Source organism: Brachyhypopomus gauderio, chromosome 4, assembly GCF_052324685.1.
Source record: "Brachyhypopomus gauderio isolate BG-103 chromosome 4, BGAUD_0.2, whole genome shotgun sequence".
Taxonomy (NCBI): domain Eukaryota; kingdom Metazoa; phylum Chordata; class Actinopteri; order Gymnotiformes; family Hypopomidae; genus Brachyhypopomus; species Brachyhypopomus gauderio.
In genome coordinates, this window is record NC_135214.1 from 4,785,363 (window position 1) to 4,798,853 (window position 13,491).

The 13,491-nt window shown below is 46.5% G+C and overlaps 1 protein-coding gene across 4 annotated transcripts; it reads left to right on the top strand.

Moving 5' to 3' along the window:
• Positions 1-412: 412 nt before the first annotated feature.
• On the top strand, positions 413-12,843 carry tmtc4 (transmembrane O-mannosyltransferase targeting cadherins 4). 4 transcript variants are annotated; one of them, XM_077001704.1, is made up of 19 exons: positions 413-556; positions 1,054-1,257; positions 1,486-1,601; positions 2,767-2,983; positions 3,714-3,798; positions 3,891-3,991; positions 4,181-4,273; positions 4,408-4,569; positions 4,947-5,149; positions 5,615-5,789; positions 5,976-6,107; positions 6,467-6,546; positions 6,838-6,945; positions 7,030-7,171; positions 7,336-7,450; positions 10,663-10,775; positions 11,017-11,086; positions 11,317-11,510; positions 11,597-12,843. In XM_077001704.1, the coding sequence occupies exons 2-18, from the start codon at positions 1,096-1,098 to the stop codon at positions 11,463-11,465; spliced, it is 2,223 nt and encodes a 740-aa protein (XP_076857819.1). In that variant the 5' UTR covers positions 413-556; positions 1,054-1,095; the 3' UTR covers positions 11,466-11,510; positions 11,597-12,843. The 4 variants fall into 4 exon arrangements, with proteins under 4 accessions (XP_076857819.1, XP_076857817.1, XP_076857820.1 ...); XM_077001702.1 differs by having other exon boundaries at positions 11,317-12,843; XM_077001705.1 differs by lacking the exon at positions 5,976-6,107 and having other exon boundaries at positions 11,317-12,843.
• The last annotated feature ends 648 nt before the right edge of the window (positions 12,844-13,491 follow it).

A 13,491-nucleotide genomic window follows, 5' to 3' on the forward strand; every position in this document is an offset into this window, starting at 1 on the left:
CATAGTTATACTTCTACATAGATGCCGCAGTTGTAAAGTTGTTTGTGGACGTTTAGCGCGTCTAATTAGGGATGAGGACGTTTATGTGATCACACAATAAATACAGTTTCTTCAGCTAGGTGTATGTTTGATGATCAATAATACACACAAACAGCCTGCAACTAATTTTTAAACAGCACACTACGTAATCCATGGAAACGTAGATTTTTTTATCTTCACTATTTAAAAATGCACAGAATTAAAATGACTCATAGGAAAGGTAAGAAAGACGGCGACCACCCCACAGTGAACAACCACGTTTATTGCCACCGACCGCAGGACGCAGTTCTTTTCAACGCGCCGCTGTAACTCCAGCTGCGCGTCAGTGTTGCGGTCACGTGACACGTGTAACCCCGCCCCCCCCCCCCCCCCCCCCCCCCGTTACTCCTCCGGACTCGCCGAGGAAGCGCAGGGTCCGGATGCGAATTAAAATAACGTTTAGCGCCGTCTCGGCTCTGCGGTCCGTCTCCAACCACCCGCGTAACGGTGCTAAACTAGTCCGTGCGGCGTTTTATAGGTAAACTCGAGCACACGCACGCGAACCCGACGGGGTTTGTTTGCGAGCTGACACTAAAGCTAACGAAGCTAACGCGGCTAGCTGGCGTGTTTACGTGCGCGCGAGCGACGTCCGTCAGACTCTTCCAATGACGTAACATGTTAAACATGTGTGTTTGGTGATGGTTTCTGATGTGATGTGTGTTCACTGTCTGCGGTGCTTTTCAGTAGACTCTTATTACTGATGGCTGCCTTTGCTAGCTGGCTAGTCAGTCTGCCTGTGGCATTCTGCTTTGACCCACTGTAATCTAATTTTGCAGAGGTTGAGTGTCGTGCATGCAGACCTGGTCTAATTGTTACACCCATAAATAACCTTTATTTGGAGGGGGTGTTTAGGTTTTTAATTATTTGTGGTAAAGCAATGAGTGTGAGTAGCAGTCCCCCAGTGCCTAACAACCCCATGGAGAGTTTGTGATTGTTGGTTTACTGTAATGCTCCGTTCTGTCCCAATTTCACCAGCTAATAAATGGCCAGGCAGCATGAGCAGAAGCCACAAGCACAATGGTACAGTGTGAAGCTCACTGGGACAACCAGATCCCTCTAGCAAAGCTCACACCGCTGCAGTCACGCCTGCTGGTGGCATCGCTCGCCCTGCTCTGTTTCATAAACAGCTATGACGGGGACTTTGTCTTCGATGATTCGGAGGCTATTATCAATAACAAGGTGTAGTATGAGTATTGACCTTGTGCTACTGTCTGTTCTGTTATGTTCTAACTGTCCAGAGGTATCATGCTCCACAAATACGTTGTATTACACTATTTAATCAGAAAAACGCATGCACTTCCCACACTGTTAGATAAGTGTTAGAACCCTCAAGATCTGTTTTTGGTTTATATTTTAGACACAGACGTGTTTGTGGCACCTTGTTTCACCGTGTGTACCTTGTTTCAGGATTTGAACCCAGCGAATCCGCTGAGTAACATCTGGACAAATGACTTCTGGGGCAGCAACCTGAGCAGTAACTCCAGCCACAAGTCCTACCGGCCGCTGACGGTCCTCACCTTCAGGTGAGCTCATCCGCCTCGCTCCTCCATAGGTGGTGTAAAAGGGTCGGGTCTCCTCCCTCGTGTTCTCATCGATATTGAGCGACCTCCATCATTAGCATGATGATATGGTCCAGACCTGCTCGTACGTAATATTTTTCATTGCCCTTGCATATTTTAAGGGCATATGGTTGGAAGTGCAATTTTATTCCCAGTAGGAAATCAGAAGAGGTGGCCTCGAGTACTTCCTCCATGGAAAGCACAATTAACATTAATTTGGGATGCTGCATATATTGCTTGTTCTAGACTTCTAATTTCTGTATTCTCTTTGCCATTTGAATTTAGCTATGAGGAGATACTGTGTGAGGGTTATTTAGTCTAGGTCATGCGTCATGCTGTTAACTAGAATGGCATCGTTTTGCATATGAAATGAATATTGAATATAGCAACAGATCTGCCCACCCCCTTATGCACAGCCCTCAAGTTCCATATGGTCCAAGCTGATAGAAGTGTACACCGGTCCAGCACGCTTGAGCTTCTAACCAAAACCCAGACCTCTGCAGTGCCAGAAGCATTTGTACCAAGAGAACTGATCTGAGTTCACTGGTGGTGTGTGCACTGTTGAGTATGTGCAGGCGGATGCTGTTTGTCGGTGTAAGGGCAGGGTGCAGTTACCTCTTAATTCACCTCAAATCTTGGATGTAGTGATTTGTAAGAAAACAAGTACCGCCTAATATTAATAACAATAGTGGTAGCAGTAACAACACTTTTGTGTAAAGCGTTGTTCTGTCATTCCCTGTTCACTATTCTAAAAGACTTGGAATGAACACTATTTAACTGTTTTAATTGTGAACACCAGTAACAAAAAGCATAAATATTTTCATTTCCTATTCATTATAAAGTTTGCATATATTTTTCTTTGTTGTACGTGTACACAATTGTATTGTGTGAATTTGATAGTAATGTTTTTGCCTTTACTTCTACACCACTACGGTCTACAAATCTGTGGCACTACAGTGATGTGGATAAAAAACAAACTCACCTGATTCGTAAAGCTAAGATTTTGTAAACTTGGCCTCAGAGGCCAGAAATAGATCTTGAAAAAATGATAGCTGTCTGTAGTCCATTTTGGTCTTCATTACACTGAGCGAGACCTCTGTTGAGCTAACACCTCCTTATCTTCCTACAGGCTGAACTACTTCTTAGCTGGTGGACTGCACCCAGTAGGTTTCCATGTGCTCAACATTGGCCTCCACTGCGTCATCTCGGTGTTAATGGTCGACGTCCTGGAGATCTTGCTGGCGGGCCTGTCCTGCGACGGGAGGTCGAAGGGTCTCGCCCGTGCCCCCAGAGCCTCGCTCCTGGCCGCCCTCTTCTTCGCTGCCCACCCAGTTCACACGGAAAGCGTAAGTGGAGAGGGAGGGGGCGAAAGCGTCCTGCAGCGCCACCTAGCGCAGGCGCTGGCGATCGTAACGCACGAGAAGGAGGCCCGGTGACCAGAATGTCCCCACTCAACCGGGCCGCCTTGCGGAGGGCCGGCGGACGAGGCCTGCTCGGCTAACGGCGGCTTTACCCTGCCGAGGGTGAATCCCGCAGAACCGGGACACGAGCTCCAAGCTGTGCGCCGCCCGGGTTCTTTCATCTGGAGCTCTGGACCTTGGTGGGGCGGGAGGGAGAGGAGGGGAGGGGGGGTTACGCTTCACAAAGACCACTGACTTAGGCCTGCTGGATTTATCAAAGGCATCTCCAGCCACTGGCCTAGGACTCCAGCTAGGGCCAACCGCAGCCTCCTAATGAGGTCTGCTTCCTGCCACCACCATTAATTTGGCACCTCCAGAAGCGCCGACGGTGTCGCATGCCACCGCGCGCCGGCGGATGTTTTAACTCTGTGGGGTTGTTGTTGTTTTTCCTTCCTGCTGTACAAACAAAACCCAATTTGCCTGGTTGTGAAACTGCTGCCGGAATCAAATTCCCACAGGAATTTGCGAGAGGTTTTAATGCCATTTAAGGGTCCGTTCGCCTTGATGTAATGACTTACAGAAAAGTTCCATGAAGTTTCTTAAACAGCGACTGTGCTGCTGTTGTCTTCCTGAATGGTTCATACCCTGTGCTGCTGTGGTCCTCTCGGTCTGCTAGGTGGCTGGCATCGTGGGCAGGGCGGACCTCCTGTGCGCTCTCTGTTTCCAGCTGTCCTTCCTCACATACTGCAGAGCTTTCCAAGGTAGGCGGACTTCCAGACTCACGGGAACGTTCGGTGTGTTTAGTCGTTTGTGATCTGCAGCACTGTCTTCTCCTTTTTATTCTGGTCCTGAGGTGGAGGTAAGAGTGACAGATTCTCGGTGTCCTGGGTAGCAGTGAGCCTGCTGCTGTGTGCAGTAGCCATGCTATGTAAGGAGCAGGGCATCACTGTTTTGGTACGTATGAAAGAGCCACGCGCTCCCGCACGCCTGCGTGTTTGTTTTCCACAATAAATGAAACGATCTGTTGAAAACGAAGTTTGTTTTCACACTCGAGCAGTCGGGGACGTGGCCCGTGTCTCTCGCAGTACGAGGGGAGTTTGCTGGCTGTGTGTAAAGGGCTCTGTGGGTTTGCCTCCTTTGCAGGGAGTGAACGCAGCCTTTGATGTCCTCGTGGTCTGCAACCTGAACGTGTACGAGCTGATCCGCGCCCTGCTCTTTGGCAGGAAGTCTGCAGACGTACGTGTCCGCCATCGCGCCCCTGACCGCTCTCAGAGCTCTTGGGAGTTAATGGTGGCTCACGTGGCGTCTGACCTGACGTGTGTGTGTGTGTGTGTGTGTGTGTGTGTGTGTGTGTGTGTGTGTGTGTGTAGCTAGGTGAGCAGGTGAGGAAGGGGCTGCTAGCCAGACTGGCCCTCCTGCTTCTCTCTGGCTCTTTGCTCCTGTATGTGAGGTGGAGGATTATGGGTACTGGCCCCCCTGCCTTCACTGAGGTAGACAACCCAGCCTCGTTTGCTGAAAATGTCTTTCTTAGGGTAAGTTGAAAGAGTGCATCAGTTGTGCTTTTTGTTCCTAATGTGTTGCTAAGACCATTTTGTTTCCAGCTGGTTGGAATTATGTGTGGAATCACAGTACATTTGTAATTCTGAATCTACTGCAACTCAGCGTTGATACTGATGCCCATAGATTAGATCATATTTTAGTTTATATCAGCTTCTAGTTTATTTTACTTCATTAGCCTCCACTGCTGTGTGTATTGGTGCGATATTCTCCGTTCCAAACATGTACCCTGCCGCCGTGTTAATGATCTCGCTGGCACACGTGATGACACACAAACATTTTTCTCTTCATTTCATGTTTCTGACTTCGGCCTCCTTGATGTTGAACACCTCCTGTTCTCTTTGATTGGCAGATTGTGAACTATAATTACTACTACTCCTTGAATGCATGGCTGCTGCTGTGTCCCTGGTGGCTGTGTTTTGATTGGTCAATGGGCTGTGTACCTCTTATTAAATCAGCCGGTGACTGGCGAATGGTCTGGCCGCTGCTGCTGTGGGCCTGCTTCATTGGTTTGATAAGGCAGGCTCTGTGCTCGCCAGACAGCAGTAAACGAAGGTGAGGATCACACAGCATCAGACCAGGGCTTTACACTCGGGCTTTTGGGTGGGTGGAAACGAACCTTACGTAGCAGGGCAGCCCAGGTGTGATGGGGACGATCTGCGGGTTTGAGGTCGGATAGCTGTGATGTACCAAGCCTTCATTTCCCCATCATCTAAGTTAATGTTTTAAAATGTGTTTATTAAAGGACTTTATACTGGAATAAATATCATAACTAGGTTCACACTGCTGCAAAAGGTATGGCAGAGGTGGTCAATATTGATCAAATCTGCCTTTTCAGTTAGAATAAAGGGAACATACAAAGAAAATTGTTTGCCCAGATTCCTAATTGGAAAGTAGTTTTTTAAACCTAATAAACCAAATAAATGATACACGAATAAATGTAAAAAATCTGAGTGAAGAGATGTGTGGTTCCTGGCTGCTGGTTCCCGGCCTGATGTACGTTTGCGTGTTTGGTGACAGGACTCTGGCGTTTGGCGTGGTGCTGCTGGTGGTGCCCTACCTGCCAGCCAGCAACCTGTTCTTCCGTGTGGGCTTCGTGATAGCTGAGCGGGTGTTGTACCTGTCCACCGCAGGCTACTGCCTCATCCTGGCCTACGCCGTGGCCCACTGCTGCGGCCGGTGGAGGAAGCACAAGGTAGCCAGCCCCGCCCTTAACCCCGCCCTTAACCCCGCCCTCAACTCTCCCCCCACCTAATCTCCACCCTCAGCCATACTTCATTGTAACTAATGGTCTTCGTAGTGGTGGATGCAGGTGCCCCGACCTGTCCGACCTTCCTGTTTTAACGTGCCTGACTGATCCATCCCTAACACCCACCCGCAGAAGTTGATCCGGGCAGCCACTCTGGGCCTCCTGGGCCTGAACGTGGCACGCTGCGCCTTACGCAGTCACCAGTGGAGGTCTGAACAGAGCCTGTTCACCAGCGCGCTGTCTGTGTGCCCGCTCAACGCCAAGGTGAGGCTGTGGGGCGGGGCAAGGGAGGGGTGTGGCCTCGTGGACTCCACGTATTTTCCCACTAATCGCACGCTGCTGAAAGTCCATTGTTAACGTCAGTGTTTCTTGAACCATTAACACGGCAATTATGACTGTATTTGAAGGGTTGTCAAAGACATTAATTTTACTGTCAGCGCATTCAAGATTGATGAATCCTTTTTTAGAAACAACACGCATCGCGTTTCGCCTAAAGACTTGACATCTGTAGTGTTTATTTTGGAGGTTAAAAAAAAAACTTTTTTGAGTTTTTGGTGAAAGGCAGTTGAAACTGCCCGTGTGACGGAGCTGATTACCTCATGGCTACCCCATTCCTTCCCCAGGTTCATTACAATGTTGGCAAAAACCTCGCTGACGGAGGCAGCCAGAATTCTGCAATCCAGTACTACAGGGAGGCGGTGAGGTACGGTGCGTGAGGCCGGCCCATCAGTGGCCACACCCCCTCTGGCCTCCACAGCATGCAGCCTTTCATCCAAATGCTTCATGTGCTAATATGCTAACGCTAACAAAACCAGTGCTACAGAGCCTGGGCTGGCATGCTAACAGCTCCCTTTTAGCCTTAATATTTTGGGTTAGCCATAAGCTGTTATTTTGCTTTAAGTGGTGAAGTGACCCGTATAGGAGTTTCTCAGTGGAAATGTTGAAGCATTAGCAGGTTTGAGAAATCGTATTAAGTTTGTTGACCTTTCTGTAGGTTGCACCCAAAATACGTTCATGCCATGAATAATCTGGGCAACATTTTGAAGGAGCGGAACGAGCTTCAGGAAGCAGAAAAGTTGCTCTCGACCGCCGTGCAGATCCAGTAGGTGGAGAGAAGACTCCTCTCATCTGCCATAACATCGATTGTGTGAACATGTCCTTAAGGTCTTTCTCTCCTCGAGTCTAGGTCTGATTTCGCCGCGGCTTGGATGAATCTCGGCATTGTGCAGAATAGCCTGAAGAAGTTTGACCAGGCTGAGCAGAGTTACTGGAACGCTATTAAATTCAGGAAGAAGTATCCAGATTGCTACTACAATCTGGGCAGACTGGTGAGCTGTGTGGTTTTGTCTTTGTAATGGGAGATGAAAAAATGCATTTGAGTCTACACCTCCAGGGATGATGATGATGATTGGTTCTTCATCAGAGGCTAAAACCTTGTGGGCTGTGATAAATGTTTTAATTTCATAGTAAAACCTGACCGTGTTTCCTCCAGTACGCAGACCTGAATCGGCACGTGGACGCTCTGAATGCGTGGAGGAATGCCACGATGTTAAAACCGGAGCACAGCCTGGCCTGGAATAACATGGTCATCCTGCTGGACAACACTGGTAAGGGTCCGGTCCGCACTGGGATAGTGACGGAGGCTCTGTTAGGATACAGCCTACAGGCCTGTTAGGATCATACTGAGAGGCTGACTGTTGGCACCATTTCTCTATAGCCATTAGTCATAATATCTGGACACATGGCATAATACTGATGTATAATGTTGATATAGTGGTATTTGTTGTTCTTACCACATGACATTGATGATGTAATATAGATTAATTTTACAGTTTATATTCCAAATGTTACATGACAAATGTAGACGCAGCAGCTAAATGACCTCCATCTGAGTATTCCACATATGGATAGAATGAAATGGTTCTTATTCTTGGAATGAAATGTAATGTTTCCTTTAAATATTTTTAGGAAAATTAACCTTTTAAAGTTGGTGTTATCCCAACCAATGTAATTTCACCATTTTAAATCCATTACGCCAACACATGCAACCCTGCGAAATCCCTTATATACATGCCTGAATCAAGATTCATTTTTCCTATTTATTAATGTCGCAGTAAAAGTCTAAACTTCTCTTGCCTCGGCAAATGTCACAAACTGAAAAAAAATATTTTCTAAATCTCACTGTCATCTTATACAGATAATTGCCTGTGCTGAAGAGTCAAATGCCTCTTATAACCCTTCCTTCAGTGGTAATAGAAGTTTGAAGTATTGTTGCATCAGACTAAACACTTTCATCTACTGCACATGGTTAATTATCTGTTGCCAGTGCCATGTCAACTGCATTATTGGAAAAAAAGCATCCTTCATTTGGAAGGCAGGCCATATTCAGATTCATATTACTATGGGCGTATGGAAACCTAGCTGCTCTTTCAGGGTTTAATGTAAAACAAAAAATGAAGAGGTTCAAGGTCTGGGGGCCCTGGAGCCACACGACCGGTTCCTCGTGGCAGTGTGAACGGGCAAGCAGGGACGGGCTGACTGGCGGGGACAGATGAAACCCAGCGAGGACTCGCCGTCCTCCAAATGGAGGCAGAAGTGCTCCGGAGTGCACGTGTAGACGGAGTGCTCTCATTACACATGACCTTGAGTGACCTCCTCAGGGAGAACGGAAATTATCCCTTACCCCCCCCCCCCCCCCCCCCCCAACCCAAACCCAAACGCTTGTTTCACCACCTCCTTATTCGTAGGCATGGCTCGGGCCTTACGTGTGTGTGTGTGAGTGTGTGAGTGTGTGTGTGAGAGAGAGAGAGAGAGAGAGAAGTGTGAACCTCCATTCTGCAGATGCTGAGTGTCAGGTGCACTCAGACACATGGGGCCTTGTCGTATAATTAGTCCCCCCTTCAGACCAATTAGCTTTGCTGCCCATTTTCTCCCCTTCAGCCTGATTACAGAATCCACTAGTAACTTCTGTCCAGTGCGTGTTCATTTGTTTGTGTTGCTGGACAGTCAGCGTTATTTATTTTTTTATGGCTGCTTTGTCATTAAATCAGTAACCAAATGACCTTTAATCACAATCTGAATAGTTGATGCAGCTAATCTCTCTTTGTTTATTGTGGGGAAAAAAGCATTAATTGTGCATACATTTTTTAAATGTTGGTATAAGAACTAAGGCTGGCATCTGAAGTTGCTTTACTGAAATACACCACCCAAACCCTTGGTACTCTCAAGCACAGAAAGTGTCAGAAAATTTGACAAAATTATACATCATATTTATTTTGACATATTTATTTTGACTTACCAGAGTGGAAATAAAGCTAACAAATGAAACGACTTCAGCAAATTAGTTATATTAGTGCAGCTGGTCCTATCATGTGGCCATGGCCAACACAGACAGCACTGGCTGTCTGAAACCCTCAGCACTCTGTGACTTTACACTACGTTCAGATTGTGGTAAGAGTCAACAGTGGTGGTTATGATATATGGAATATTATACCTTTCTCAAAACCATCCATTTTTGAAGATTGCTCTGTGGGTTTCCACATAAAGGTTTAAATTGAAAAATGTTTTAAACGATTCTGAGGAATACATCTCTGCCGCTTTTCTGCTGCCACAGTTGGAACCTGGAGATAAAATAGAAGTCCACAAATGCTCAAACATCTGCATTTATTTTCTAATTTCATTTATTCATTCATTCACTCATTCATTGACTGACTTATTTACACACATTAATCCATAGGCAGTATGTGGAGATACATGTACCACACTAGGCGATTCAAAATGAGAGTGAGCACTCATGGAAATAAACAGTGTTCTTTTAGCGTTGGTATCAAATTCAAGTTCCTTCTTGAATGTTGCTGGATCCCCAGCCCTGGTAAGAACCCAACATGATTAGACCGGAAGAGCAGAAATCAGCAGTGCTTGAAATTTATGTATTAAATGCTTTGTGTGTTGTTTTAAAGCCAGCCTTCCCCCTGCCGTGTGGAGAATGCTCTGATTCCAAAACAGATCCTCTTTAAGCAGACACTTCTCACAGCCAGGTTGCTCCTCCCCAGAGCGCCTTCACATGTTTTGTTTTCCCTGCTACCCAAAAAAAAGACAACCACACACACACACACACACACACACACACACACACACACACACACACCCACCCAAATCTCTGGCATCAGGAACTTTTTCCCACCCCATTTTTCAGCCTCGTCTCATTCCGAGACACCTTAACGTAAATGACCAAAAAATTATTGCATTTGAATTTCTGTCCGTCGCCATGTTCCTTGGTGGAGGGCCGAGTCTGAGCAAGCGGGTGGAGGCGGAGTCATGGAGGCGGAGTCACAAGGCCGGAGTCACGTCCCGCCTCCCGCTGTGCACCAAGAACCTTGGGTGCTCATGAATTCGATAAGGGGCCCGAGTCTGTGTACTGGGACCTCTCTGACTCTGTGGTCAAAGCGAGTTTTGACACCTGGATCGATAAGTCAGCAGTGCTTGTGTAGTAGCCTAATCAGGAAACTAAAGCAGTCGACCGTGTGCGGAGAGGAAAAACTCGCCTGGACACTACTGACAAATGAAAGGGTTGTGTGTGTAAAACGAGCAGTTCAGACCAGCGCTGCAGTCGACGGCAAACCCAGTTCATTGATCTGTTTGTTGTTCTACTTGTCAGCGCCATTGCCCACTCCAAATTACAGTGATATTAACTATCCTTGATATTCAACACAAGCTGCCACAATCATATATTTTACTATTCATACTCTCTTGTTCAGATGAGTCTATCTGATGTGTCACTGTTCGTTAATGGTTGTTCTTGTCCACGATTTAATTTTAGGCAACCTTGCTCAGGCAGAGTTAATCGGAAAAGAGGCTCTGAAGATATTACCTAAAGACCACACCATCATGTTCTCGTTAGCCAACGTGCTGGGGAAACAGGAGAAGTACAAGGTGTGTTTTTGCTTTTCTTGTGTGGAAATATTAAACTTTTCCCTACACCGCAGTAGAGAGCAGTAAAAGTAAATTCTTCAGACCATTTCATTTTATATATATATATATATATATATTTATATATATATATTTATATCTTTATATATATATATAAAGAATGTTGTGTACCAGTTCAAAAGCTCCCACTTAAAACTAGCTGGAGAAAACACACCATTACAGCGAGTGTTCATTTTCTCTTCAGGAGTCAGAAGGTTTCTTTCTAAATGCACTGAAGATCAACCCCAATGCTGCCAGTTGCCATGGCAATCTTGGTAAGTCCTAAAACATGTTTCTTTGTAGACAGGCGTGCAGGTTGTGATTCTCCAGCTTGCTCTTGGCTGGTGCCTATTCCAATTCTTATTTAAATCCCGCGTTTGTTCCACGAGACACTGGTGTTAAACTGCCAACAAGAGCCGGAGTGTCGTGATGGGGCTCCTGAACGTGAGATGCCACCGCGCGGGACACGTCTGTGCTTAACGGCCTCTTCCTCGTGCTGTTTCAGCCGTCTTGTACCACCGCTGGGGGAAGTTGGATTTGGCTAAGAAGCATTATGAACTCTCTCTAAAGCTGGACCCCAACGCTTCAGGGACCAAAGAAAACTACAACATGCTAAGGCGCAAGCTCGAGCAGCACGGCCGTCCGGCCACTTAACGCCCTGCGAGACGTTCAAGACCCACGCCACGAACGCCCACCTAGGTACAACGTCCACGCCAAGAACATACATGAGAGAAATGGCCTCATTTATACTGTGCGGTTTTGTGTGCTTACAAGTTGTCTTATAGATGCAGATTGGACAAGTAATGTGACTGGGTGCTGATTGTGGGGACATCAAAGCTCTGTCCATGCAGGAGGCTGAAGGTCTTGCGTTACATGCGGCCCTTCATCTTAAGGCATGTGGAAGACGTATGCAGCCACTTGTGTTTTAGTCCTGCCCGTCACCTTTGACCCCATGTTATGTCAGCTGGTCTGCTATTTATTAGTCTGTTTGACTTTGTAATTGTGAAGTATGTTAGAATTGGCCATTCATCAGGAATGTGTCGCTCTAGACCTATTAACGGACGCCATTTGAAGATCTCGGACGCAGAGCGAGAACCGTAGGTGTGAGGTTACTGTTGCCGTTGGCTTTTGTTAGTATTTTTGTTTATGCACATTCCAGAGCATCAAAGTAGCATGTTTGGGAGTGTGTGAGATCCACAGTCCTTCACTGGCTCCCGTCCCTGCGTGGTTAATGTAAGAAAGGTGTTGTGCAAGCATGTGTCATGACATGGGGAGGGGTGGGGGGGTTAGGGGGCATTCAGCCTGAGCAGGAAGCCACTGGCCACGGCACAGAAACAGCACAGCACGTAGCAGGAGGCTTCAAAGAAGGCTGGACACACACCCCGAGGGGCGTCCCCACCGTCTTCTCTGGAGAGTGGCCCGCAAGCGACGGCCTGACCCCGGGACACGGCTTCAGTCATCGCCTCGGCCCCTGGGGTCAAAGTTCGCCGCACTTTTTGTTTTTTCACCTGTTTCCTACTGCTGCAGGGGGACATTTGAAAGGCTGGTACTGCACGCACGAGAGCTTTGATTTGTTTGTGCAGTGTAAAACACAGGTGTAAAAGGTACGCCCAAGAAATAGGGGGTTTATGACGCCGCAGGAGAACACTATGGCTGATTAGACAAGGAAATGCCCGTCATTGATGTAGACAAAACCATAGTGATTGTCATAAGAAAAGAGAAACAGAAAGAAAAAATGTTTGATGCATTAGAAAGGACCAAACCCATAAGATGTGTTCTCATCCTGCCGGTGTGTAACCCCGTTCTTCTCTATTACATGAGCTTTGGCCATTCTGTGATTCATTTGTTCACAGCTGTTTCCTGTCAGCAGCACACGTGCAACTTCACACAGACTCTGTACACTTGCGGACTGTTGAGTTGAATGTGTTTTAAATCAAATCACTGTATCCCGTTTAGTCATGAACCAGTTCCCATGATTCCCATTGCTTTTGTCCAGTTTAATTATATAATTAAAAATTTCTAAGTCATTCCATCACAGAGTTTTTGTCTCATGTGGTGCTAAAAATCTGATAAATATTCTTGGCAGTATCATGTTGAAGTTGAACAGAAATGGAGTCTCAATTATACATTACAGTGCAGTAGCCAACAGAGAAGAGCATGATGTATAAATATATAAGATGGGCCAGAGTAAAGCAGACATGAGCTCCAGCAATGACCCACTGCTGTATGGGCCTTTTAACTGGTCCACTAGTGGGTACCTTTCATTTATTTAGTCAGTGTTGAGTGTTGTAATCTTTGTCAGTTTGCCCAATGCCAGGTAATGTATGTGGGGGTGGGGGGGCATAAAAACATTCAATCACTATGTTTTGTCTACCACTTTAACATGCACTGATGCATTTTGGAACTAATGTAACTAATCCTTGAGGTGCAATGGAGATTCATTGGTATACACTGGTATGCAGACTATAAATCAGACAGTCGTTTTGTCTTTACCCATGTAGCCGTGTGATGTGATTGGAAGGGAATGTGCTTGGCTACACAATCATAAAGCTATTAATAATTCATTGTGATTGTCCTCAGCATGCAGATTTGCTTGAGTTTGTCTCACTGACTTTCTGACTACACCAGGATTCTTGCATCAGGGGCTCTGCTGGATCACATTCAGATTTTTGTGAACTTA